Below are 25,648 nucleotides of genomic sequence, written 5' to 3' on the forward strand. Positions count from 1 at the left end.
ATGGCCTGTCGCCGCTCGCCACATGGCTTGCTTTTGTGCATGGTACCGCCGCTTACAATAAAAAAGAGAGAGAGTGAGAGAGGGGGGGGGGGGGGGGGGAGTCGTCTCATTAGCGATACAATGGCAAGAGACTGCTATTTGTTGTTACTTACACTACTGCTTTCTTTAATAATGATCAACAAGAACCAAATAATAGGCTGCGTATGATAGAAGATGTTCTGAACGAGAGTTTAGCGAAAATTTTTCTCCGTTTGAAAATCTTTGCAGACGCCTCTTTTAGTACATTACATTCTGCACCGAAATTAGTCATCTTAGATTTAAAAATCTAGTCAATTGCCGTGCTTCATTTCTGACTGTATCATTATTAGGCATAAGAATAATACTAATATAAACATGACCTGATATGTGTATTCTTCCGCGTTTGCTGTTGTCTCACTCTAGTTTCTTAGTTTATTAGGCAGACAGGATTTAAATGATATAGCTGCAAACACGAAAGAATACACGACAAAATGTTTATATTCGTATTATTCTTATGGTGAAGAGAATACTGCATGTGATTCACAATTCATAAAAGTTCCTATTAGCAACCATCTCTTCTCACAGGTAGGAAAAAATTCAGAACGTAGAGTTTCCCATATTGACAAACATCCCAGTGTCGCTAGTAGGATTTTCGTAGTACACTGAAATGCTGCTACATTCGAAGATGAACAATACGAAATTTGTGTTTCCTTCATTGGATAATGTATGAAAATGCAGCGGTCGAAACTTGGGGCAGAGAAAAAAGCTCGTCTTCCACCTTTTTTTAATTTATTTACTGACGCAGAGGTTTTGGCGCCAGTATTTATCTTTGTGCCCGCAAAGCATGCCTGTGTAACGCTACATATATTTGACTGCAGAAGTTAGTTGTGGCGGCACCTACCATCATTTTTCAGAACTTCCGCTTACTTTGCACTCGATTCTAAGCCGCAGGCGGTTTTTTTTTATTACAAAAACCGGAAAAAAAGTGCGGCTTAGATTCGACTAAATACGGTAACATATTATCTTTTAAGCAAGCAATTTTCCATGTTTCACTGTAAATATAACTTTTGTATTTTTAAAATTGAAACATGTTACTTACCGATTGAATAAATATCACAAAGACTGATGCAGATCAGAACTGATTGCAATAATACATTATTTTTACAGATACTTCAGCATGCTTTGCACTATGTCTTGCTGTATTGACTTGACAGTCAAGGTCAAACTTGTACAAATATTGCAAAATATCTGTGTAACATGGATTTAAACATCTGCCAGGTGTGTTTTTTGTTGTTGTTGTTGTTGTATGAATGTTAATTAAGAAAGACAGGCTAAATATTCAAAAATGTTTGTACCGTGGAAAACCCTGGGAAAAATGTGCTGTGGCTGCTGATCAGATGTAGATGTAGGTCACATTTCACACATAATTACTGATCTGGCAGTAAAATAAAAAGGGTGACCAGTCTGCATATCTTACTCTCACTGGTTTTACCATTAACTGCAAGGATTGTATTCTGGTGATATTATATTAACTCAAACAACTGAAATTGCCATCTTAATATGTACTTTCTAGTAATTTTCACACATGCATGCATTATTACTAAAATCATATAAGATAAAAAGAGGGAAACCTGTGAAGTTGCAGAACTATTGACAGTGTGATGTTAACTTGTTGGCACATTTACTGACTGATGAGACACAATTAGTGCATGTTTTCGTAAGAGGATTTCAAACTAATAGGAATACCATCTTTAATATAAATGAAAGAAGTTATAAATGTTCTTATAGTGTTTGGAATTTTGACAGAAAACAAAATGTGCACAAATTAAATTATGTGCAGAACTCACTCATGTTGTTTGTGCTGCATTTAAATTAATTTTATCAAGTTTGGTTCTTCCACAGGTGTCATTCTATCCTTTTTGTGACACCATGTGTACTATGCAATTACTCTATAGCATAAGTGGTAAAGACACCTGTATCTGGAAATAGCAGGATTCATTTTATTTATAACTCATTTTGTATTTCCACATGGTGAATTTTAATATTTCAACATAAGAAAACACTTTATTCAGCAATATTAAGAGTGACTAAAAATATTTCAATTTTTTTGTAAACTTTTATCAAATGGATATTTTAAGCGCTGGCCCATTCTGCTTATCTACATTCAGTCCTACCAGTAAAGGGATGATTTTTTAAAGGATTGCTTTATTTACCTGTCATGATTTAGCAAACCAAAAGTCTATTGTAACAATATTTGCACAAGTATGAAGTTATTATCAGAGAACAAACATATACAAAGTCAAAGAATCTGCATTAAAATATCTTGAATGAGATATTTTATCTGTCACATTAAAGTGAAAATGGAATAGGAATTGACTGGAAACTTTTTGGGTAGCAAATAACAGGCTTACATCACTGCAGTATGGATGTTTTAAGTAATCTCCACAAGAAAGATACACGGTACATATTCAACTTTCTGTCTGAAGTACATAGTACATTAGATACCGGCACTTAACAAAGTTCTGTCTTTGACCTCCTACTCTCTCTCTCTCTCTCTCTCTCTCTCTCTCTCTCTCTCTCTGATTCCTTTTCCTTCACTTTGTTTCCTCTCGTCCTCACAACAGGTGGGAACTTTCTCATAAGTAACCTATCGCTCTCCCCCTCCCCCTCCCAAGGAGTTAACATTTCCAAAAGCTAGGTATAGTTTTCTCTCCATTAGTGTGTGTGTGTGTGTGTGTGTGTGTGTGTGTGTGTGTGTGTGCGCGTGCGTGTGTGTGTGTGTGTGTGTGAAGTTCTTATTTCTGTATGTATCCTATTTCTCAACACATCCGCTAACATCCACTATATGGTCCAAGGTTACTTTTTTACACTTATTGCTTTTAGGCTGTACTGCTCCTGTGTTAATAAACAAGCCTCTTTGGCCTCCCACATACACTTGTAGCTATGATTGTATCATCATTCACTAATAATTGTGGCCAGTTTCATTGTTTGTCTGTATAACACAAGTATAACATCAAAGCAGCCAACTATATCAATCGAAGCATCACTGCAAATGTGACAGTCCAGCATTGTTATAGTCAAATACAAGTGATATATGTAATAAAGACAATACAGGTAAACTTTCAGGCTTTTTTAGGAGGAGAGGGGAGAATTAAATCATTGACACCAGTGTGGCATTAGTGAAACAAAATTATTATGTAACAGTCAGCTGGATTAAAATACAGTAGTTAGTTTACACTTTAATTGTAGTTGCTACACTACATTAGCACCAAAAGTTATACAACAGTGTCCTCTTCTCAATACCTTGCACACCACAACTACCACGCAGTTTCCACCAGACTGCTCGACGGAGTAATCACTGCTGTCGTCTTCAGTACCTGTCACTGTACTTGCCAACGGAATAACGGTCGCTGTAACGATCTGGGTCACTCTTGCGGACATCTGTTGTGCCTACCGATTTTTGCCAGTGATGCGTCCAGTAGAGATCTTCGAGGTTTACATCTTTTGGATGTTTAGCATCCCTGCACAGATATACGCAGTAGACCAGGCTTCCAAACAGGGTGGCAAACCCAAACACCAAAAATACAATCCCCAAGATCCTGTAAAAACAGAATTTAACAGTAAATATGTTGTACTCACAAGTTACATGTATCAACAGTGTACAAAGTAGAGACATTTATTCAGTTTCTTAAAATTATAATCAATACAAGGGGGGGTTCCACAAGTACCCATGTTTTTCAACATATGTCACATCTAACACAAACCGGTGTTACCATCATATGTTGCTGTGCAACAAACTAAGCTAAAACAAAAGTGACACAGATTTGTAAGTCAAGATGGATTTAGCAGCCATTACAGTATCATTCAGTGACATGATTGAGTGGGAAATTGAATGATGAGGTAAAAGTGAAACTGTAGGCTGTTTACGCTGAACCTTCACCATCAGTTAAGGCTGTAAAGGAACGACTAAATTTCGTACTATATGTATTCGGTGTTGCTGAGACTGGTAGATGTTACAAAATATTTTTTAGTTTAATTACTAAATGTTATTCTGTATAAATATCTGTTTGAAACTTGCTCTGGACTCTCTTCTATCTGAGTATGGTTGTTGACACAAATCACATTTTGTTTTATTTCTTGACTCTTCTGTGAAAAAGTCTTACCATTTGCTTCTTTTCCACTGCATAAAGGTTGCATTAGGTATCCAATGAGAAAAGTTAGTACATTATTGTTGACATAAACTAATATTGATAGTATAATGACTCATACAATAGAACTCTCCATTCAGTTCAGATCATAATTTAACCGTACAATAGAACTGACACTTTGCAAGAAATGTGAGCACATCGAACTAATTATGTTGGTGACATACACTTCACACACGTCACTCACTTGCACATACAGTGTTTGTATCCACAGCAGAAGGACCTGTTTCACACAATACGGTTTCCACCATTCAGTAAACTTCTTTGTGCCACATTTAATGCTGACACTTCAAACATTCTGTCTGAGTGACAGATCCAAAAGCTAGAAGCATCCCGTGTCTTTGCTATAAAAACATTTGTATGTAAATGAAAGTATACCAATCTGATACTGGAGATAGCTTTTTAAGACATCTATTAATTTTCATATGAAGAAGTAAAATTTTGGTTTTTCATTACACATAATGTTTTGCACCAGAATATTTCTCACACTATTTTAAAATAAGTATTTGCTAAAAAATTGAATTTTTCACAGATGATAGGATAACAGCTTCACAATGAATGCCTTATCTTATCATTGTTTATCTCACCATTAGTCAAGCATGAGCATTTGAGTCACAAACACAGAATGATGCCGCGTAACTGACTGTTCGTTGCATTTTGACAGTATGTTATGATGTACAAAATGTATCTGAAGGTTTGAAAAAGTTTTTCATCTTGGAAAGACACTCATATCTGTATGTGTTCAGAGTAAGAGGACATGATGTTTCGTTACGGATCAATGATAAGGCTGCCTCAGGTTCTCGAGTTTTTAGTTAGTGTACTTTATGTGAGTCATGCTGTGGTACTCATTCTTTCCAGAAAGATTGCTTTTCTTGCAACTCGCATAAAAAATGTCGTAATTATGACCTGGCAAGAGCTTTATGTTAAAATCAGTACTTTCATTTGGACTCTGATGAAAGTACCCTATCTGAAATCTTTTATTGCACAACTCGCTGTATGCATAATTCCCTGTGTCTAAGGCCTTAAATTGTTCATAAAGTTCGATGCATACTTACCTTCTCTCTAGGCATTCATTGTGGCATTGCAATCTTTGTGTCTGTAGTCTTGTCCCATTTGTCTCATAGAATAGGCCTTTGTGTACCAAAGTAATTGATTTCCCTTTGTCTATTTCAACATCATTTTTCACACGAAAACACCCTACATGCAATAAAGAACACAAGTAGCACCCCCTTCCCCCCTGGCCACACATCGTCCACTACAGACACACACAAGAGTTGTGCCCGCTCTGCAGTGGCAATTAGCAGTGATGTAAAGTTGGCAACTGCTAGTTGGTGCATTCAAGCCACTTGCCGTAGCTTGGGGAAATGCCCATTTAATGCCATGGAAAATGGTTAAGCCTGCAATTTGCCATATGGCAGAAACCATACTGAGTGAAACAGCATAACATGTGAAATATATCTGGGAGAAATGAAGTGGAAGTTTATGAACAATGCAGATTCAGCCCAAGCTGCATATGGAGAATGACTTAATGTATTCGGCACTCAAGCCAGTACTAACTTGGCCCACTGAGGATTAATAAATAGGAGGAATGTAATAATGACCAGATTGGCATGCACTACGTGTTGGGAAGAAGACATGCGAGTAACAGAACATTCCCATCACTCAGAATCCACTGCAGGTAATGAATTATACGTATACGAAAATGATCGACTTAAGTAAGGCACAAACTGTATGTGGGGAAGAAGAAATGCAAAGTACAAAATGTTTTGGGCAGTAACAATTTGGTGCTTCGAGTCTTGTGGCATCTTCATTACTCAGTATTACGTCACACCCAAAAGCTCTGCATTAATGACAAGTTAGACTTTGGTTCTAGGAATTTAAATGTTGTTGGACGTAAATTTTTCAATCTGCATCACCCCTCAAGACCAGCAGATGTGGTTATTGAATGCAACATTGAAGTAGCCACTGCTTGTTTCTTGCTGATTGATGAACAAAAGTGCAAGGAGTAGTAGAGTACAAACATGTGTCAACGGGAATGGCAATAAATTTTTCGCTTAAGTTTGAGATAAGAAACAGCCTCATAAATGCCATCATAGCTAACATTGTACTATGAGCAGGTGTGGCTTCCAACTTCGAAGCTGTGTTAGGAGCAATTTAAATGAGGTTTGAAGAACTTTTTGTGTCAATGAGACATAATTCTAGCATTATATTGTCAAAATCATCAGTAGTCAAAATGTGTGATTGCATCTTATGAATCTGCTCCAAAGAAGCCGAAGAGGACCCCGTGGACTGGGAAAATTATTGTGATGAGTTTCTGGGATGCAAAAGACTTGAAATGAGAATTACTACTGGACAACACTACAGTGAGATGTTAGACTAATTCAACAAGGAATTACAGGAAGCTGCTGAAAAAGAAGGTGCTGTTTCGATATGAGAACATACCAGCATGTTCCTTAGGAGTTGTTTCAGCAGAAGTTCATAAATACGAGGGTTGGAACTTAAATAGTGGCAACTATTTATTCATAACCGATACAAAAAAGTTACATGTTTGCACCTGTTATTGTCCTTCAAAGTAGTCAGCAGCGTTGTGTAGAACCCATTGCCAGCAATGTGGAAGGCATAGTATACTGTTAGCAGAGCCTGTTATGTTGATGGTGTGAATGGAGTGGTCTAAAGTTATGGTGATTCTCGTGTAAAACTGTGATTATCCTAATGCATTATGTTCCTCCACTGCAGACTATCAAAGCACAGTATTAATGTTCATTTTTGGAGCATCATCTGCGACCAGCTTTGCGAAAGAAGCAGCGACACTTTCTACGCAACCCATCATTTTGCACGACAATCCGCGGGCACATACAGAGCAAGCTGTGACTGCTCTGTTCAGTCAATGGGGCTGGGAAGTACTGCACCATCCACTGTGCTCCCTGGACTTAAGTCCTTGTGACTTTGATTTGATTCCGAAGATGAAGGAACCACTTCGTGGCATTCGCTCGAGAAATGTTCCAGAGATTCGACAGGCAATAGACCACTCCATTCGCACCATCAACAGAACGGGCTGTGCTAACGGTATACTACACCTTCCGCATTGCTGGCAACGGGTTCTACACAATGCTGGTGGCTACTTTGAAGAACAGTAACAGGTGCAAACATGTAACTCTTTTGTATTGGTTGTGAATAAATAGTTGCCACTATTTAAGTTCCAACCCTCGTAGTTGTTTCATCCTCCATATTCGGCCAGCACAATCACTGCAAGAAATGGCTCACAGGTCAAACAAATCTGTTTGATTAAGGCTAAGTTTATGGCATAGGTGGAATTTAGAGAACTTGAGCACTCTTATTTTTTGGAGGGCTTAGAAAATTTATTCATAACCGATACAAAAAAGTTACATGTTTGCACCTGTTATTGTCCTTCAAAGTAGTCAGCAGCGTTGTGTAGAACCCATTGCCAGCAATGTGGAAGGCATAGTATACTGTTAGCAGAGCCTGTTATGTTGATGGTGTGAATGGAGTGGTCTAAAGTTATGGTGATTCTCGTGTAAGACTGTGATTATCCTAATGCATTATGTTCCTCCATTGCAGACTATCAAAGCACAGTATTACTGTTCATTTTTGGAGCATCATCTGCGACCAGCTTTGCGAAAGAAGCAGCGACACTTTCTGCGCAACCCATCATTTTGCACGACAATCCGCGGGCACATACAGAGCAAGCTGTGACTGCTCTGTTCAGTCAATGGGGCTGGGAAGTACTGCACCATCCACTGTGCTCCCTGGACTTAAGTCCTTGTGACTTTGATTTGATTCCGAAGATGAAGGAACCACTTCGTGGCATTCGCTCGAGAAATGTTCCAGAGATTCGACAGGCAATAGACCACTCCATTCGCACCATCAACAGAACAGGCTGTGCTAACGGTATACTACACCTTCCGCATTGCTGGCAACGGGTTCTACACAATGCTGGTGGCTACTTTGAAGAACAGTAACAGGTGCAAACATGTAACTCTTTTGTATTGGTTGTGAATAAATAGTTGCCACTATTTAAGTTCCAACCCTCGTAGTTGTTTCATCCTCCATATTCGGCCAGCACAATCACTGCAAGAAATGGCTCACAGGTCAAACAAATCTGTTTGATTAAGGCTAAGTTTATGGCATAGGTGGAATTTAGAGAACTTGAGCACTCTTATTTTTTGGAGGGCTTAGAAAATAGGTGGCTGGCACTTCAGGAAAAGGCTGTTTTCTGGATAGAGAACTAGGTTGAAAAATAAATAATCTTTCTTCAGAATTGCACGTTCATCCCTAACTCTGTGTTTGTGAAACAAATGTTATTAACTGTGATATCACACTTACTTAAATATTTGGGCTATTGCACTGTGGTGGAATGAACTTATTGTAGGAACCCAGCATTTTGCATCCACTGTGTTGGACATCTTTAAGTGGGGGAGAATGTTGTAACATAGAGAAATTCGTTCAATCTCTCCACAACTGTCCGTAATGAGCTCACTTCAATCAAAGAACACACTGGTCAGTGGAGTGTTGAGGTTGGTGTAGAACTGGTATTAAGTGGTCAGTACAATATTGCGGTGCCTGTGTTGTTAAGAAGCATGATGCAGTGTTCCTTTGAACATGCATGTTGTTGTTTGTATTCGCAACTGTGAATACATTTCATATTTTGAGTTGTCATGCAACATTCAATTGCTGACTTACATCATGGCAATCAATTGTTATGTTCACTGTCTGACAAAAAAAGTGAAGCACCCAGAAGACAGATGTCAACAAAATTTCAACTAGTACAAACCCTCGGCTGGTACATAAATGATTAGAAGTTGCAATCCTCTGACAGGTAGAATGGACACCAGAGTGCATTAGTGTTGCTTGTGTTTAGTGTTGTTACCTGGCAGGGTGCACAACAGGCATGAACGTTGTAAGGTGTTGAGTGATTACTGTGAAGGAAACGGAGATGCCCGTACTCGTGTGAGATGACATTATCAGCATCTGACAAGGTTTGAGGGGACCCTTATTGTGGATCTTTATTTGGACTCTCAGTTGAATCATGCAGTATCCAGTGGGGCATTTGGATGTGACAGCGGCCCAATGACAGACTGCATGGACATGTGATGGCAGGCATACTCATCATCAAGGTTCTGGTTGATACAGTCTGACCACTGTAATGGATTTATTGCCATATTGTGCACCAAGCACAGTGTAACCCAGTCATGTATGCACTTTCCATCTGAGAACAAGTAATGGACTCCCTGCAACATCCTTTGTCATACAGAAAGATTGGTTGAAGACTGGCAGCAGCCCGAGTAATAAATACCATCCTATGTCTAGCCTACCACTAACACCACAACACAAATGGCTGCATTTGGAGTGGTGTCATGATCAGGTTGGCTGGTTGATTTGGGGGAGGGGACCAAACATCAAGGTCATCAGTCCCATAGCATTAGGGTAGGATGGGGGAGGAAGTCGGCCATCCCCTTTCAAAGGAACCATCCTGGCATTTGTCTGAAATGATTTAGGGAAATCAGGGAAAATCTGAATCAGGATGACCGGACACAGGTTTGAACCATCGTCCTCCTGAATACAAGTCCACTGTGCTAGTCATCGTGCCACCTCTCTTGGTCCGTGGTCAGGATGCATGTACTGCTGATGTTTCTGTGTCTTTTGTCCTCGCGTCTCTCCATATTTGTTGCTGTTTTGGTGTCTCATCGGATGGTTGACTCTTTCCCTTTTTTGTTGTCGTGGTCAGTCAACCAGTCTCCGGCCATCTTCTTTTCTTCTATTTCTTTCTGTCTGGTGTTCGTCTGTACTCTTCTTTTCTGTAGTGTTCGTTGCCTAATTTGTGTTCTTTAGTACCTGGGGGGGGGGGGGGGGGGGGGGGCCAGTCTCCTTCCCCTTGGGGTTTTATCTGCTCTGCAACTTTGTCTCGCTTGTTCTTGGAATGGGGGACTGATGACCTTAGCTGTTTAGTCCCCCTTAAACATCCCAACAACCACCACCACCACTGCTGATGATTAGGATTAATTGTGTTCAGCTATGAATCGCAGTTCTGCTTTACTCCACATGACCACTGTTGGTGAGTATGACGGTGACCTGGAGAGAGGTCCCAATCCTTCAAAGTTTTAGAGAGGAACAGCAGTGTTACTCATGGAATTATTGTGTGTGGAGCCACCAGTATGACTTCAGGCTACAGCTGGAAGAGACTGAGGGAAGTTACAGAAGTCCTGTGTCCTCATGAGTTACCTCTTGTGCAACAGTATTGTGATGCCATGATTCAACAGGACAATGCTCATCCAAACACGACACATCATCATTAACTATCTGCACAATGTCGAGGTATTCTGTGACCAGCAAGATCTCCTGGTCTGTCCCCGATAGAATGTATGGAACCAATCAGACATCAGTTCCAGGACATCAAGGACCTTTTTCGACAGGTGTGGACCAGCTTGCCTCAGGAGAGGATACAATGGCATTATGAAACCGTCCCTAACCGAATCAGTGTGTACACATAGGTGAGCAACATCATACCGGTATGTGGACTCATACTGCCAATTTCTTCATTCGTTTGACTCAATTTAGTAATTGCTGAAATAACATCACATATCGTCTCCACTCATGAATTTTCATTCACTTCCTCCTTTCCTTATGCGTCCTTCACATGTTTTGGCAGGCAGTGTATGTACTAGTCAGTAGTATGGAATTGGTGCAGTAAGACTGGGCAATATGGTGAAATGACACAATTCCAAAAATAAATTATTGCATTTCAATGTTCCCAAGACCACACCGAGAATGAAGTTGCTTAATTTGTTGGTGTATCAAAGTGAACTGTCCAATGTATCTACAAGGAATGGTTTACTCCTCGTAGCTGTATAACGCAGTTTAAGATCAGTGGTGGTAAAAAGAGCCTAACCGGCAGGACCAGAGATGAGTTTCACGCCTTGTCAAGACAACTGATTTTAAACCTGACAAGAATTACTGTTGCCAACGAATTCAGATACATCTGTGCCAATTTTGGAGCAAACACTTCAAAAAATACTGCTTGCAATCGGTATTTCACCCCAGGCATCTCTCAAAAGCCCAATACTCATAGCACCACATAAAGCTGCACATTTTCAATAGGCCAATGAATATAAACTGGACAGAAGGTGGCAGGAGGCATAGTGTGGTCTGACAAGTCAGTTTTGGCTCTGGCGCAACTCGCCAAGTGCACTGGCTGCCCACTGAGGCATTTAAACTACAGTTTGTGGAGGATGTTATTGAGGCTAGTATTAGCTCTGTGATGTTTTTGGCACCATACGTTGAACCCATTCACTATGGACATGAACCAGGATGCTTATTTCAACAGTCAAGTGATAAAATGTTCCCTTTCTTCTACATCTTTGTGATGCATATGCTGTGGACACTCCTGCCTTCTAAAGCGACAACGGCTGTGTTCACAGGACCGCATGCATACATTCCTGGTTTGATGAATACGAGAGACATTTTGACTGTCCTAGGAAATCAACTAATCAGAATCTCACAAAACCTAGCAGTCAACATCCATGCAATCTGATAGATCTACAGGATGTAATCATAAATAAGTGGCTCTATTTGAAAATGACAAACCTGAGGAAGCATGTAGACTCTCTCCCTCACTGACTTGCAGGCATTATCAAACCTACAGATGGTGTTACACAGTATTAGTGTGATGTCTCCTCATGGTGATTAATTTTTTGTCCATTGTGCTCATTAACTGTTGAGCAGGTGCCCCGTTTTTCATAACACGAGTGGGTGTACTTTGTACACATATAATGAATAGATGTCTTTATGTAGCCAAGGTAAACATGTATGAGTAAACTTACCGTTGTACCTTAGTTTAGCTAAACAATGATAGTAAACTTAACACTATATGAGGTAAATGACTGTTTAATTAAACAATAATAAAATAAACTTAAATTATATTGCTCTGTTGCCGCATAAAGTCCCACAGTACTGACACACTCAAAACATTAAGTAGTGCAGTTGCATCAGATCCCTACAAACAACTTATTTGATTACTAATGATCTCATAGATAACTGTCTCATTGTGGGATTGTGCTGCTAGCTCATAATCTGGGTCATATTTTTGCACAGACTGTAAATTTTTTCTCACCTCGTTTACTGTTTATTTTGTAGCACTGCTGCTCACTTGCACATATGACAGCACAAGTTATCACTTCATTAACTGAAGCAATAATGAAAGGATAGGTAAGGGCTTCTAATTTTAAAACAACAATGGAATGATACAAGACAATGTCATTTGTGATTGGTGCACTTTATATGTAGGCCAACCTGCATGATGACCAAATTAGGCATGACTTTTCTGGCTGCAAAAGTTTTCATTTTTTAACTGTGACACTTTTTCAGAACTACTGTGACAGACCTTGATACTGGGTAGTGAAAGTATGAAAACAGGTGCAACTTGACTTCATAACTTCTCTAAATACTCACCACACAAACAGTGGTTCAAAGAACTGTATAACTACTGTGAAGCCAAGGGTGACGAGTATCAGTCCAAGGTTGATTAGCAGCATGAGGCAGCACATGCCACGTGTGTTGGGGCAGAATGGGTTGGGTGCTGCCATCGTCTCCACGACGAGCCCACCGCGCCGCGACACGCGGGACGCCCGTGACTGCTGAGTGCGTGACGTCTTCACCGTTGATCGTGACAGCTCTGAGGCTGGCCGGGAGAGGCGGGACGGGGTCCGGCTGTAGCGTGATCCACGGCTGCAATGAAGAACATATACAGAAGGACATCGCACTGATGAGGTGTAGATTTAATTTGAGAACTTGATTCTTTAACATACCACAGAGAAGAGCTTTATGGGATGGGGAACGAGTGAAGCTATACATTAACCTGTGGAAGCTGCTACTACAGACTATTTCTCTAATGTTTATTAACAACAAATCATCACTACTGCTAATTTTCTAACACTGATAATTATGGCAAATAATACTCCCTCCCTCCCCCCCCCCTCTCTCTCTCTCTCTCTCTCTCTCTCTCTCTCTCTGTCTCACACACACACACACACACACGATTTAATATCCCTTTCACTTTCTTCACAATATCAAATTCTGGCAAATGATGTTACAAAGAGGAGAACAGGATTTTAATACATGGTTAATGCTACCAACTGTTGTATCACCTGAGACACTAAACATGTATGCTGTTCTTTTTTATGGAATGGTGCACTGTTTTCAACACTCTTTGAAAGCCATTGGAATCATAAGAACCACGATATAACACTTATTAGTATTTGCATCGAAACCTCTTGCCAAAGTGAAATGTGCTAAAATTGAAAGACTAAATTGCCGGAATTTGCTACTGCACTGTAAACATCATAGGCTTCGTCATTAAACCCAGCATAATTAAATGAGAATACATTTATGTATTTGAAATAGTTTCCTAATCCTCTTTTAATACATTAAATGTTACATATCATTCTAGTTAAAAAAAATCTAGAGTTGACTGTGTATCTCAGTTGTATAAAGTAGGGTCCAAAGGAAATACAGTTTATCTTAGTAGCCTCGCATCACCTACTTGCTGCATGTAGTGACAAAGATTTGCATAGGAGCCTGCATGGGTATGTTCCAATGATAGTAGAAGGTTATGCATATCTTGCTATCTGATACTTTTGTGAAATATTTGATGTTAGTGAAACAAGCATTAATCACTGTACTTTTCTTTCAGAGAGTATTTAAATGTTGTTAAAAAGTATAGCTTTTTTAATTTTATTCATTAGAATTGGTTGGTGAACCCCTGTGACCAAAAACAATCGCTTTTTCTTAAGAAATGAGTTTTTCTGCTATCAGTCACAATTTTCTTTTTATTTATATTTTGTGTGACATGTTTATGGAAATGATTACGATTTTGACATCCATTTTTGTGTATCTCTATGCCACTTATTCGTGATGTTTCCAATGTGTGAGGTGCTGCATGGTTCTGTTGTCTTTAGGTTTTCTTGTAAATGTAAATATGGACAAAAGGAACACCTAAATACAACAGCAGATGAATGCAGAACTTCGCACATTGATAACATCGTGAATAAATGTCATAAAACCACCCAAAAAGCACACTTTAGAATGGGGATTATTTCCTTAAATGTGTTGTACAAAACATAATTAAAAAGAAAATTATGGCTGATAACAGAAAAAGTTATTCCATAAAGAGACTCAAAGTACTGTATATTTTTCAATAAAAAAAATAAAAAAAAACGCTTTCTTCAATATCTCAGTTCATGCAAGGGTCAATAATTAACCAAGTAACAATATTATATTAGGAGATATTACCGATCAAAAAAGGAAAAGGTCCTACACACTTGTGTCCAGAAGCAAATACTTTAAGATATGGGCCATTCTGTACTATGATAGCTATCTGTTTGACAACACTACAAGAGGCACTCATTGTGATTACCACCCATTTCACACCTTCTGCAGTTCTTTGTCTCTAAGAATTACAAACTAATGGGTACACACCTGACCATCCTCATATTGAGTCACATGCTTGATATGCACAGTCCTGCAATGTGTGCATATTGTAGACAGGTGGGTGTGGATTATACCAATGCCTTTAATGTCAGCCAGAAATCAATAGGAGTAAGATCAGATGAACAGGAAGGCCACACTACAGTACTTCCTCGACCAATCCATAACGCATTAGACCTTTGTGCTAGGTACTTTAGTACAAAACACAGAAAATGATGTGTTGCCCAGTGACGCATAAACCAGATCTGTTGTCTTTCTTTAAGAGTAACAGTCTCCAAATTTGTCTGGGGCACTATATGGCCCTATGAGTCTGTACAGACAATTCTGCTCCCAAATTGACATTAAAATGAACCTGACCCCTAGCATCACTGATTGCTCAACGATTTGCATTGGCCCGAATGTGGTTATTAAGGTAATTTATTATTCCACTCTGTGCAAATCCTGTCTCATCTGCCAGCACAATCTCAAAACAATCTGTATAGAATGGCTGATACAAATCAGCACTAAATGTATCAGTATACCTGACAACTGCATCACAACTGTGTTTGACATTTTTGTCTTGTTATGGCCAGTGTTTATTCTTATAATAATAATATGGGAAACTTTCATTTTAAACAAATACACAAAGAAAAAATAACCCCACCTATATGTTTCTCACTTATTTTCTCGTAAAGTATACTGTCACAGTGACCTTTGGTAGCTGAGCTTTTCACTGAAATGCTCCACACTGTAATAAGTTAGTATCCACAATATTCATAAAAAAACATGCTTGACTATCTTGGCCTGGGTGTTTCTATGTGTTTCTACATGTAGAACTGTAGTTAGTGGTATGGCTAAACCAATGGTGGATAATGGAGAAATAATTGTTACCCAATGGTGGATGATGGGGAAATAATTGTTATCTTGGAGAACAATAAAGTAATACACATATAATGTAACAAATGTAAATTTTAACAAAAGTTTGGAAGTGTTTCTCAAGAAGTTATTTTCTGATCTTTTAATGTCAAGAAGTGGAATAAAAACAGAAGTACCAAATTATAATCAAAATGCGCAGCTAAGAAAAGGGAGAAAGGGACATGGAATAAGCAGGGCCAGATGTCTTATCCTTAAATTTTTTTTAACATATTTACTTAGATTCAACTAAAAAATACATTGGCAACCATTTCGAGCACTATGTGTGCTTTTTATATTTTTCACTTCAAAGAGCTTCTGTATCATCCAGATGTTACAATTACTTCTAGTAGGCAATTTTTGTTTCCCAAGTTTAACAAATAGTTGGTGAACGAAGATTAATATCGGAGAATGAAAATGAAGCTGAAGCAGCAACTTATTTTGTACTGCAGGACAAACATTTTACTCACAGTATTAGAAAGTCTCTGGCCTAAATGTATTACTTTGTAATGTGACTATGTAATAACTTTTCTTTATGCCCTGTCTTGTGATTTCTTTTTCAGCCAGAAAAGATTTTGAGCTTCTCTCTCATAGGAAGGATTGTAGCGTTACTGTATAGATCCAGTGAGCTATGACAAAAAACCAGCCTGAAGGATACAATACTTTGTGTGAACTGTAGCGTGGAATCTGGACACTCTAATTCTGAATTGACAGGGTCCAACACTTTGGTGTACTATTTCTTAATGTCAACTCATTACTAACGGTAGTTGATAAGCAGCACTGTATGGTCCAAAATCGTACTGGCAGTTGTTGAACACACTGTTTCATTTTGCTGATTTGTAATTTGTATCAGTATAATTACATGGAATTGCAGAAGATAGTTTCAGTTCTAATTTTGAGTACTCACAACATGTAAGTATTCCTTAGCCCCATGTGTCACTTCTGCTCTTGTGGATGCTTGGTACAAAACAAGAAACACATGTATGTCGCCTGCTTCCCATGCACTGCTTATCCATGTTCATATCTGTGTCCGCAAATCACTACGAAGTGCATTGCAAAGGGTACATTTTACTGAACCATATATTAAATTTCCTTCATGTTTCATTCACATGGATTGTGCAAAGAATTACTGCTTGTATCCCTCTGTGCAGGCTGATATTTGCCCACATTTATGTGCACCATCTGCACGATGTATATATGCACACTGTTGTTTCCTCCCTTAACGATTGTATCTCAAGCATCGTAAGAAAATTTTTCCAAGATGTATGTGGTGTCTTTCTTTGAGTGTTGTTCAGTCACACCCTGGTTGTCTATAAAGAGAGGGGCAGGGAAGTTGCTTCTGTTGTAACACTTCTTGCAGTCTGGGAAGCAGAAGTGCACACACAGTGCCTGTAAACTGATCTCACACCAATGAGGAAAAAGTCTGATCATACAGTGAGGTGACAAAAGTAATGGGATAGCAATATGCACATATACAGATGGTGTTAGTACTGTGTACACAAGGTATAAAAGGGCAGTGCATTGGTGGAGGTGTCATTTGGACTCACGTGATTCACCTGAAAAGGTTTCCCGGACACTGGGAATTAACAGACTTTGAACACAGAATGGTAGTTGGACTTAACACCCATGGGATGTTCCATTTTGGAAAACATTAGGGAATTCAATATTCTGAGATCCACAGTGACAAGTGTGTGCCGAGAATACCAAATTTCAGGCATTACCAATCACCACAGACAATGCAGTGGCCGACGGCCTTCACTTAGCAACCGAGAGCAGTGGTGTTTGCGTACAACTGTAAGCATTGACAGCCACGTAACACTGCATGAAATAACAGCAGAAATCAGTGTGGGATGTATTGAACATATCCATTAGGACACTAGCGAAATTTGGCATTAATGGGCTATTGCAGCAGATGACCAGACACGAGTGCTTTTGCAAACAGACTTCCATCGCCCACAGCACTTCTAACCATATCGGTTAGATCTCAAACTACCGGACTGTGGCCTTGTTAGATGAGTCTCAATCTCAGTTGGTAAGGGCTGACAGGAGGGTTCGAGTGTGGCATAGGCCCAATGAAGCCACGGACCCTTGTTGTCAACAAGGCACTGTGCAAGCTGATAGTGGCTCCATTATGGTCTGGGCTGTGTTTACATGGAATGGACTGAGTCCTCTGGTCCAACTGACTCGATCATTGATTGGAAATGTTATTTTCAGCTACCTGAAGATCATTTGCAGCCTTTTACAAATGACAAAGCGCCTTGTCACAGGGCCACAATTGTTCGGAATTGGCCTGAAGAACATTCTGGGCAATCTGAGCGAATGATTTGGTGATTCAGTCTGCCTAACACTAATTGCATTGAACATTTATGAAACATAATTTTGAGGTCAGTTCGTGCACGTTTGCAATTATGGACTGCTATTGAGGCAGCATCCCTCAATATTTGTGCAGGGGACTTCCAGCGACTTGCTGAGTCCATGCGAAGTCGAGCTGCTACACTGCACCAGGCATAAGGACATCCGACACGATGTTGGGAGGTATCCCATCACTATTGGCACCTCGGCGTGTGCAGTAACAAACAAAATTTGTAACTTGATTGAGGTTTTGGTAACGAAGACGCTGCGTACTATCTTGGACGCAGAGTTATTGACAGAAGTATAATCAACTTCTGGTGTACCGCCCGCCATCAGAGTGCTTTGCAGAAAATACTTGTGCTGTAGGAGTGAAACAGGTACGAGGAGGAGGTGGATGGAGAGACGGATTTTGAATGCCGACGTCTCTTCGTTACGTCCATTTACCGTGACGAGTAATTTATCTGGCACCGGTGCGACACCTGCTTACCTAATTTCTGAGGGCGCCCTGTAGGCGGCGCTGGTGACGTAGATGTCGGACCCCTCCGGGTCGGAGAGCAAGCTGGGCGCCCGAGGAGAAGGCCGAGCAGTGCCGGAGCGCCCCGCCGGCGGCCGACCAGTGCCGGAGATGGCCGAAGGCGGCCGATGCCCGCCCGAGATGGAAAAGGCGGAGGGCGGCCGGGCGGCGCCCAGCGCGCTGTCCTCGCCGTCCGTGGAGGCTGCGCGGCCGTGCGAGTGCGCATGTGCGACGGACTGGCCGTGCACGGGCGACGGCGCCACGTAGTGCGCTGGGCCCAGCCGGCGCACCATCGCCGCTCAGCGTCTGCAACAGCGCGGACAATTGTAGGCTGGTTTGTTTTTACATTAATCTAGGAAAGTTAAAACAACAAAAAAGGTAGATTTCGACTTACAGGGTAGCAATTATTGAACTATATGAAATAAGATTGTCATAACTTCCTAACGGTTGGCCGCGGGGCATGATGGGAATTAGTATGGTTTGGTTTTGCAATGAAGCCCACTTTCATTCGGATGGATTCATCAATAAGCAAACTTGGCGCATTTGGGGGACTGAGAATCCGCATTTCCTGATCGAGAACTCTCTGCATCCTCAACGGGTGATTGTGTGCTGTGGAATGCCCAGTCACGGAATAATCGGTGCGATATTCCTCGATGGCACGGTGAATACCGAACGGTACGTGAAGATTTTGGAAGATGATTTCATCCCCAATACCAAAGCAACCCTGATTTCTACAAGATGTGTTACGTGCAAGACGGAGCTCAACCCCATTGAAGCAGGAGAGTGTTTGATGACGTGGAGGAGCACTTTGGGGACCGCATACTGGTCCGGGGTACCCAGAGGCTACTGGCATGGTCCTCACTTGGCCGCCATATTCTCCACACCTGAACACATGCGACTCGCTTTTGTGGGGCTATACTAAAGACAAGGTGAACAGCAATAACCTCAAAACCATTGGTGAACTGGAAACAGCCATTAAAGAGGTCACTGACAGCATCGATGTTCCGACACTTCAGCGGGTCATGCAGAATTTCGCCATTCGTCTGTGCCACATCATCGCCAGTAATGACTGGCGATCCCAATATCTGTAGTGACGCTTACATGTTGAATAAAGTGTGCGCACGCCGTAGTTTGTCGCTAATTTACATTTTTTTTTCATGTAGTTCAATAATTGTCACCCTGTATGTGGCTGAGCTAATAATACCGTTGTTCCACACAACATTTATTTCGTTTTCTTATTCCACACGATATTTATTTCGTTTTCATATTAAACACAGGTAAACCAGAAATCGTAGTGAGCAGACAAAACACAGTTGCCCAATGCTCACTTAACAATGAGCGATCACAGACTGTCGAAACTACACTCCTGGAAATGGAAAAAAGAACACATTGACACCGGTGTGTCAGACCCACCATACTTGCTCCGGACACTGCGAGAGGGCTGTACAAGCAATGATCACACGCACGGCACAGCGGACACACCAGGAACCGCGGTGTTGGCCGTCGAATGGCGCTAGCTGCGCAGCATTTGTGCACCGCCGCCGTCAGTGTCAGCCAGTTTGCCGTGGCATACGGAGCTCCATCGCAGTCTTTAACGCTGGTAGCATGCCGCGACAGCGTGGACGTGAACCGTATGTGCAGTTGACGGACTTTGAGCGAGGGCGTATAGTGGGCATGCGGGAGGCCGGGTGGACGTACCGCCGAATTGCTCAACACGTGGGGCGTGAGGTCTCCACAGTACATCGATGTTGTCGCCAGTGGTCGGCGGAAGGTGCACATGCCCGTCGACCTGTGACCGGACCGCAGCGACGCACGGATGCACGCCAAGACCGTAGGATCCTACGCAGTGCCGTAGGGGACCGCACCGCCACTTCCCAGCAAATTAGGGACACTGTTGCTCCTGGGGTATCGGCGAGGACCATTCGCAACCTTCTCCATGAAGCTGGGCTACGGTCCCGCACACCGTTAGGCCGTCTTCCGCTCACGCCCCAACATCGTGCAGCCCGCCTCCAGTGGTGTCGCGACAGGCGTGAATGGAGGGACGAATGGAGACGTGTCGTCTTCAGCGATGAGAGTCGCTTCTGCCTTGGTGCCAGTGATGGTCGTATGCGTGTTTGGCGCCGTGCAGGTGAGCGCCACAATCAGGACTGCATACGACCGGGGCACACAGGGCCAACACCCGGCATCATGGTGTGGGGAGCGGTCTCCTACACTGGCCGTACACCACTGGTGATCGTCGAGGGGACACTGAATAGTGCACGGTACATCCAAACCGTCATCGAACCCATCGTTCTACCATTCCTAGACTGGCAAGGGAACTTGCTGTTCCAACAGGACAATGCACGTCCGCATGTATCCCGTGCCACCCAACGTGCTCTAGAAGGTGTAAGTCAACTACCCTGGCCAGCAAGATCTCCGGATCTGTCCCCCATTGAGCATGTTTGGGACTGGATGAAGCGTCGTCTCACGCGGTCTGCACGTCGAGCACGAACGCTGGTCCAACTGAGGCGCCAGGTGGAAATGGCATGGCAAGCCGTTCCACAGGACTACATCCAGCATCTCTACGATCATCTCCATGGGAGAATAGCAGCCTGCATTGCTGCGAAAGGTGGATATACGCTGTACTAGTGCCGACATTGTGCATGCTCTGTTGCCTGTGTCTATGTGCCTGTGGTTCTGTCAGTGTGATCATGTGATGTATCTGACCCCAGGAATGTGTCAATAAAGTTTCCCCTTCCCGGGACAATGAATTCACGGTGTTCTTATTTAAATTTCGAGGAGTGTATTATGGCCGGCCGTGGGTGGCCGAGCGGTTCTAGGCGCTTCAGTCTGGAACCGCGCGACCGCTACGGTCGCAGGTTCGAATCCTGCCTCGGGCATGGATGTCTGTGATGTCCTTAGGTTAGCTAGGTTTAAGTAGTTCTAAGGTCTAGGGAACTGATGACCTCAGCAGTTAAGTCCCATAGTGCTCAGAGCCATTTGAACCATTTGAAACTATTATCTATAGATGGCCTCCTTTGTAAATGAGCAACATTTTCCAATAATTCTCCGAATAAGCCGAAATCGACCATTCACCTTGGCTACTACCGACGTAACGTGCTCGTTCCAGTTCATATCATTTTGCAACGTTGCGCCCTAACGTCAACGTTACTGTGTCAAGCGGTACATGAACATCGCAAGATTATTTTTCCTATTCATCTGTATTAACTTATATTCTTCTACATGTGGAGCAAGCTGCCATTCATCACACCAAATGGAAGTTCTGTCTAGTCATCCTGTATCTTCCTACAGTCGATCAACGCCAACACTTTCCAGTTTACTGCAGCATCGACAGCAAACAGCCGCAGATTGCTGCTCATCCTATCTGTCAGATCATTTGTGTACGAGGCCCGCTGAAAAGTGATGTCTCGAATTTTTCTTATTCATTTGTCAATATCGCTTGAGTTATTACATGGCATATACAGGGTGGTCCATTGATAGTGACCGGGCTAAATATCTCACGAAATAAGCATCAAACGAAAAAAACTACAAAGAACGAAACTCGTTTAGCTTGAAGAGGGAAACCAGATGGCGCTATGGTTGGCCCGCTAGATGGCGCTGCCATAGGTCAAACGGATATCAACTGCGTTTTTTTTTAATAGGAACCCTCATTTTTTTATTACATTTTCGTGTAGTACGTAAAGAAATAGGAATGTTATAGTTGGACCACTTTTTTCGCTTTGTGATAGATGACGCTGTAATGGTCACAAACGTATAAGTACGTGGTATCACGTAACATTCCGCCCGTGCGGACGGTATTTTCTTCGTGGTACATTACCCGTGTTAAAATGGACCGTTTACCAATTGACGGTATCCTGGACGACATCATCCAAGTGTCCGGACCGTTCGCCGGATAGTTACGTTATTTAAGGAAACAGGAAGTGTTCAGCCACATGTAAAACGTCAACCACGACCTGCAACAAATGATGATGCCCAAGGAGGTGTTTTAGCTGCTGTCGCCGCTAATCCGCACATCTGTAGCAGACAAATTGCGCGAGAATCGAGAATCTCAAAAACGTCGGTTTTGAGAATGGTACATCAACATCGACTGCACCCTACCATATTTCTATGCACCAAGAATTGCATAGCGACGACTTTTAACGTCGTGTACAGTTCTGCCATTGGTCACAAGAGAAATTACGGGACGATGACAGATTCTTTGCACGCGTTCTATTTAGCGACGAAACGTCATTCACCAACAGCGGTAACATAAACAGGCATAATATGCACTATTGGGCAACGGAAAATCCACGATGGCTGCGATAAGTGGAACATCGGCGACCTTGGCGGGTTAATGTATGGTGCGGCACTATGGGAGGAAAGATAATTGGCCCCCATTTTATCGATGGCAATCTAAATGGAACAATGTATGCTGACTTCCTACGTAATGTTCTACCGATGTTACTACAAGATGTTTCACTGCATGACAGAATGGCGATGTACTTCCAACATGATGGCTGTCCACCACATAGCTCGCGTGCAGTTGAAGCGGTATTGAATAGCATATTTCATGACAGGTGGACTGGTCGTCGAAGCACCGGCTCGCACGTTCACCGGATCTGACGTCCCCGGATTTCTTACTGTGGGGATAGTTGAAGGATATTTGCTATCGTGATGCACCGACAATGCATGACAACATGCGTCAGCGCATTGTCAAGGCATGTGCGAACATTACGGAAGGCGAACTACTCGCTGTTGAGAAGAATGACGTTACACGTATTGCCAAATGCATTGAGGTTGACGCACATCATTTTGAGCATTTATTGCATTAATGTGGTATTTACAGGTAATCACGCTGTAACAGCATGCTTTCTCAGAAATGAAAGTTCACAAAGATACATGTATCACATTGGAACAAACGAAATAAATTGTTCAAGCGTACCTACGTTCTGTATTTTAATTTAAAAACCCTACCTGTTACCAACTGTTCGTTTAAAATTGTGAGCCATATGTTTGTGACTATTACAGCGCCATCTACCAAAAAGCGAAAAAAGTGGTCCAACTAAAACATTCATATTTCTTTACGTACTACACGAATATGTAATAAAAATGGGGTTTCCTATTTAAAAAAAAAACGCAGTTGATATCCGTTTGACATATGGCAGCACCATACAGCGGGCCAACCATAGCGCCATCTGGTTTCCCCCTTCAATCTAGACGAGTTTCGTTCTTTGTAGTTTTTTCGTTTGATGCTTATTTCGTCAGATATTTGGCCCGGTCACTATCAATGACCACCCTGTATATTATCCGGCCAATTTTACCGCTTTGCTGAGTAAGTTGCAGCCCTCTGCCGCTAGAGGGCTCGGAATTGTATTGTGTAATATGGCGGTGTGTACGGTAACTGCGTGGATGCGAAAAAACGAACGTGCTATGATCGAGTTTCTAACTGCAGAAGAGTTCGTTCACAAATGGACCACCCTCTCCTTCAGGATGACGATGCCTGACCACGCAAGAGCGCTGCGACATTTGCAGCTATCCAACAACTTGGGTTCACTGTCATCGATCGTCCTCCATATAATCCCGACTTGGCTCCTACCGATTTTCATCTGTTTGCAAAAGAACGCCACCGAGGACTTCACTTTGATAGTGACGAAGCGGTGCAAGCAGAGGTGAGGTTGTGGCTCCGACAACTGTGTCAGACATTCTACAGTGACGGTATCAGCGAAGCTGTCTTTCGTTGGGAGAAATGTGTTAATCGCCAGGGTGGCTATGTTGATAAATAAATATGAAGACACTGCTATGTCTGCGGACCTAACCGAATCACGCGCGCCCTGCCGTCGCTCAGCCCGGCCGCACATGCACGGTGGTCGGCCTTAAGCTTCACGTCGCGGCCGCCGGAGGTTCATGGCGTCATCTCCGGCTGAAGACGTCACGTCATTCAATAGTTCTTGCCTGCAGCTCCCTCTATGGCCACAAGGTATAACGGGAGCACAGACCTGACTCCACGGCCACTCGCTCTTGCTCGCTAGCTGTGTTGATATCGAAGTGTCATTGTATAGATCTTACATGACAACCTTGGGCTTAGAAATTAGTTACGATTTGGATTGCACTGTGGATTTGTGAGTTGTGTTGTGAACTTAATTACGTAGCTACTTGTTATGAGAGCAATAGACGGTGCCTGCTTCAGTGTGGAGAATAAAGATAAGTAATCTTCCTGATCGCTGGCGCCTTACTTTGAGACTAATCTTTTCTCGGCCATCAGATCTTCCGTCACACCCCGGTCACGTCCTGCTACCAATTCCAACTTATGTTTGCCACTCCAGTCAGACATAAAACACATAAGGAGTAAAAATGTAAAATGTTAATAAAGTTTGTTTTGTTTAAAAAGCTTTAAAAGTTTTCACAAACAAAATTCGGAGGCTTTACTTTTCAGCGGGCCGCCGTATGGAGAAGACAAGAGTAGTCCTACCATCATTCTTTCCTGGGGCACTGCCAACTATTCCCTCGTCTGAGATGAACACAGTTTCCTGGCTTCTGTTAGTGAAGAAGTCTTCGAGCCACTCACGCATTTGGGAAGCTGTTCCGTACGCTCGGAGCTTCGTTAACAGTTTGCAGTGGAGTACTGTGTCAATGCGCTTCATCCACGGTTCGCAGAATATCGTGCAAGAAATTGCAACTCGAGTTTTGCACAAGTGATGCTTTCTAACTGAACTGGGTCTTCCGCGAGGCAGTCCGATGCGCAAACCACGTATCTACGAGGACTACAGCAGTGAACTGTTGATTTTTTTTTAATTTTTTAATAATAAAAAATTGGACGGGTTGCAGATGTCACATGATAAAGCCGTCGATGATGTAAAACATTATGAATATGACCACAAATCAAGACTAAACAGTGTTCTCCCAAACGCCACTCCCAGGAACGAACCACGTATCTGTGCCTGTGTCCAGGATGGCCTTTCTTTGTCATTACATTGTATTCCCCTTATGTCCCAAGGGACGTTGAACCGCCGTGTCCGTCTTCTTTCTTTCCATTTCCGCAGAGAAGAATGGTAAGCTCTGTGGGAGGTTATAGTTAGTGACCCACACTTTTCATTTGTTCCGAGTAGATAAAAAGGCGCACCTGTTACCCGGTGAAACGTCAGCTGGCGAGCAGCGCTACTACACACGACAGACGCTTAGTGGTCCTCTT

At 42.1% G+C, this 25,648-nt stretch overlaps 1 protein-coding gene across 1 annotated transcript in view; it reads right to left on the minus strand.

Moving 5' to 3' along the window:
* Window positions 1-3,189: 3,189 nt before the first annotated feature.
* LOC126452256 (uncharacterized) overlaps window positions 3,190-25,648 on the minus strand; it is a 139,813-nt gene continuing 117,354 nt past the window's right edge. The window contains exons 2-4 of the mRNA XM_050091048.1: window positions 18,454-18,786; window positions 12,690-12,965; window positions 3,190-3,617 (exon numbers count right to left, since the gene is read on the minus strand). Coding sequence (XP_049947005.1) covers window positions 3,389-3,617; window positions 12,690-12,965; window positions 18,454-18,773 — 825 coding nt within the window. The 5' untranslated portion in view covers window positions 18,774-18,786 and the 3' untranslated portion in view covers window positions 3,190-3,388. The remainder of the gene's footprint in view (window positions 3,618-12,689; window positions 12,966-18,453; window positions 18,787-25,648) is intronic.

This window comes from Schistocerca serialis, unplaced genomic scaffold (genome assembly GCF_023864345.2).
Source record: "Schistocerca serialis cubense isolate TAMUIC-IGC-003099 unplaced genomic scaffold, iqSchSeri2.2 HiC_scaffold_843, whole genome shotgun sequence".
Taxonomy (NCBI): Eukaryota; Metazoa; Arthropoda; class Insecta; order Orthoptera; family Acrididae; genus Schistocerca; species Schistocerca serialis.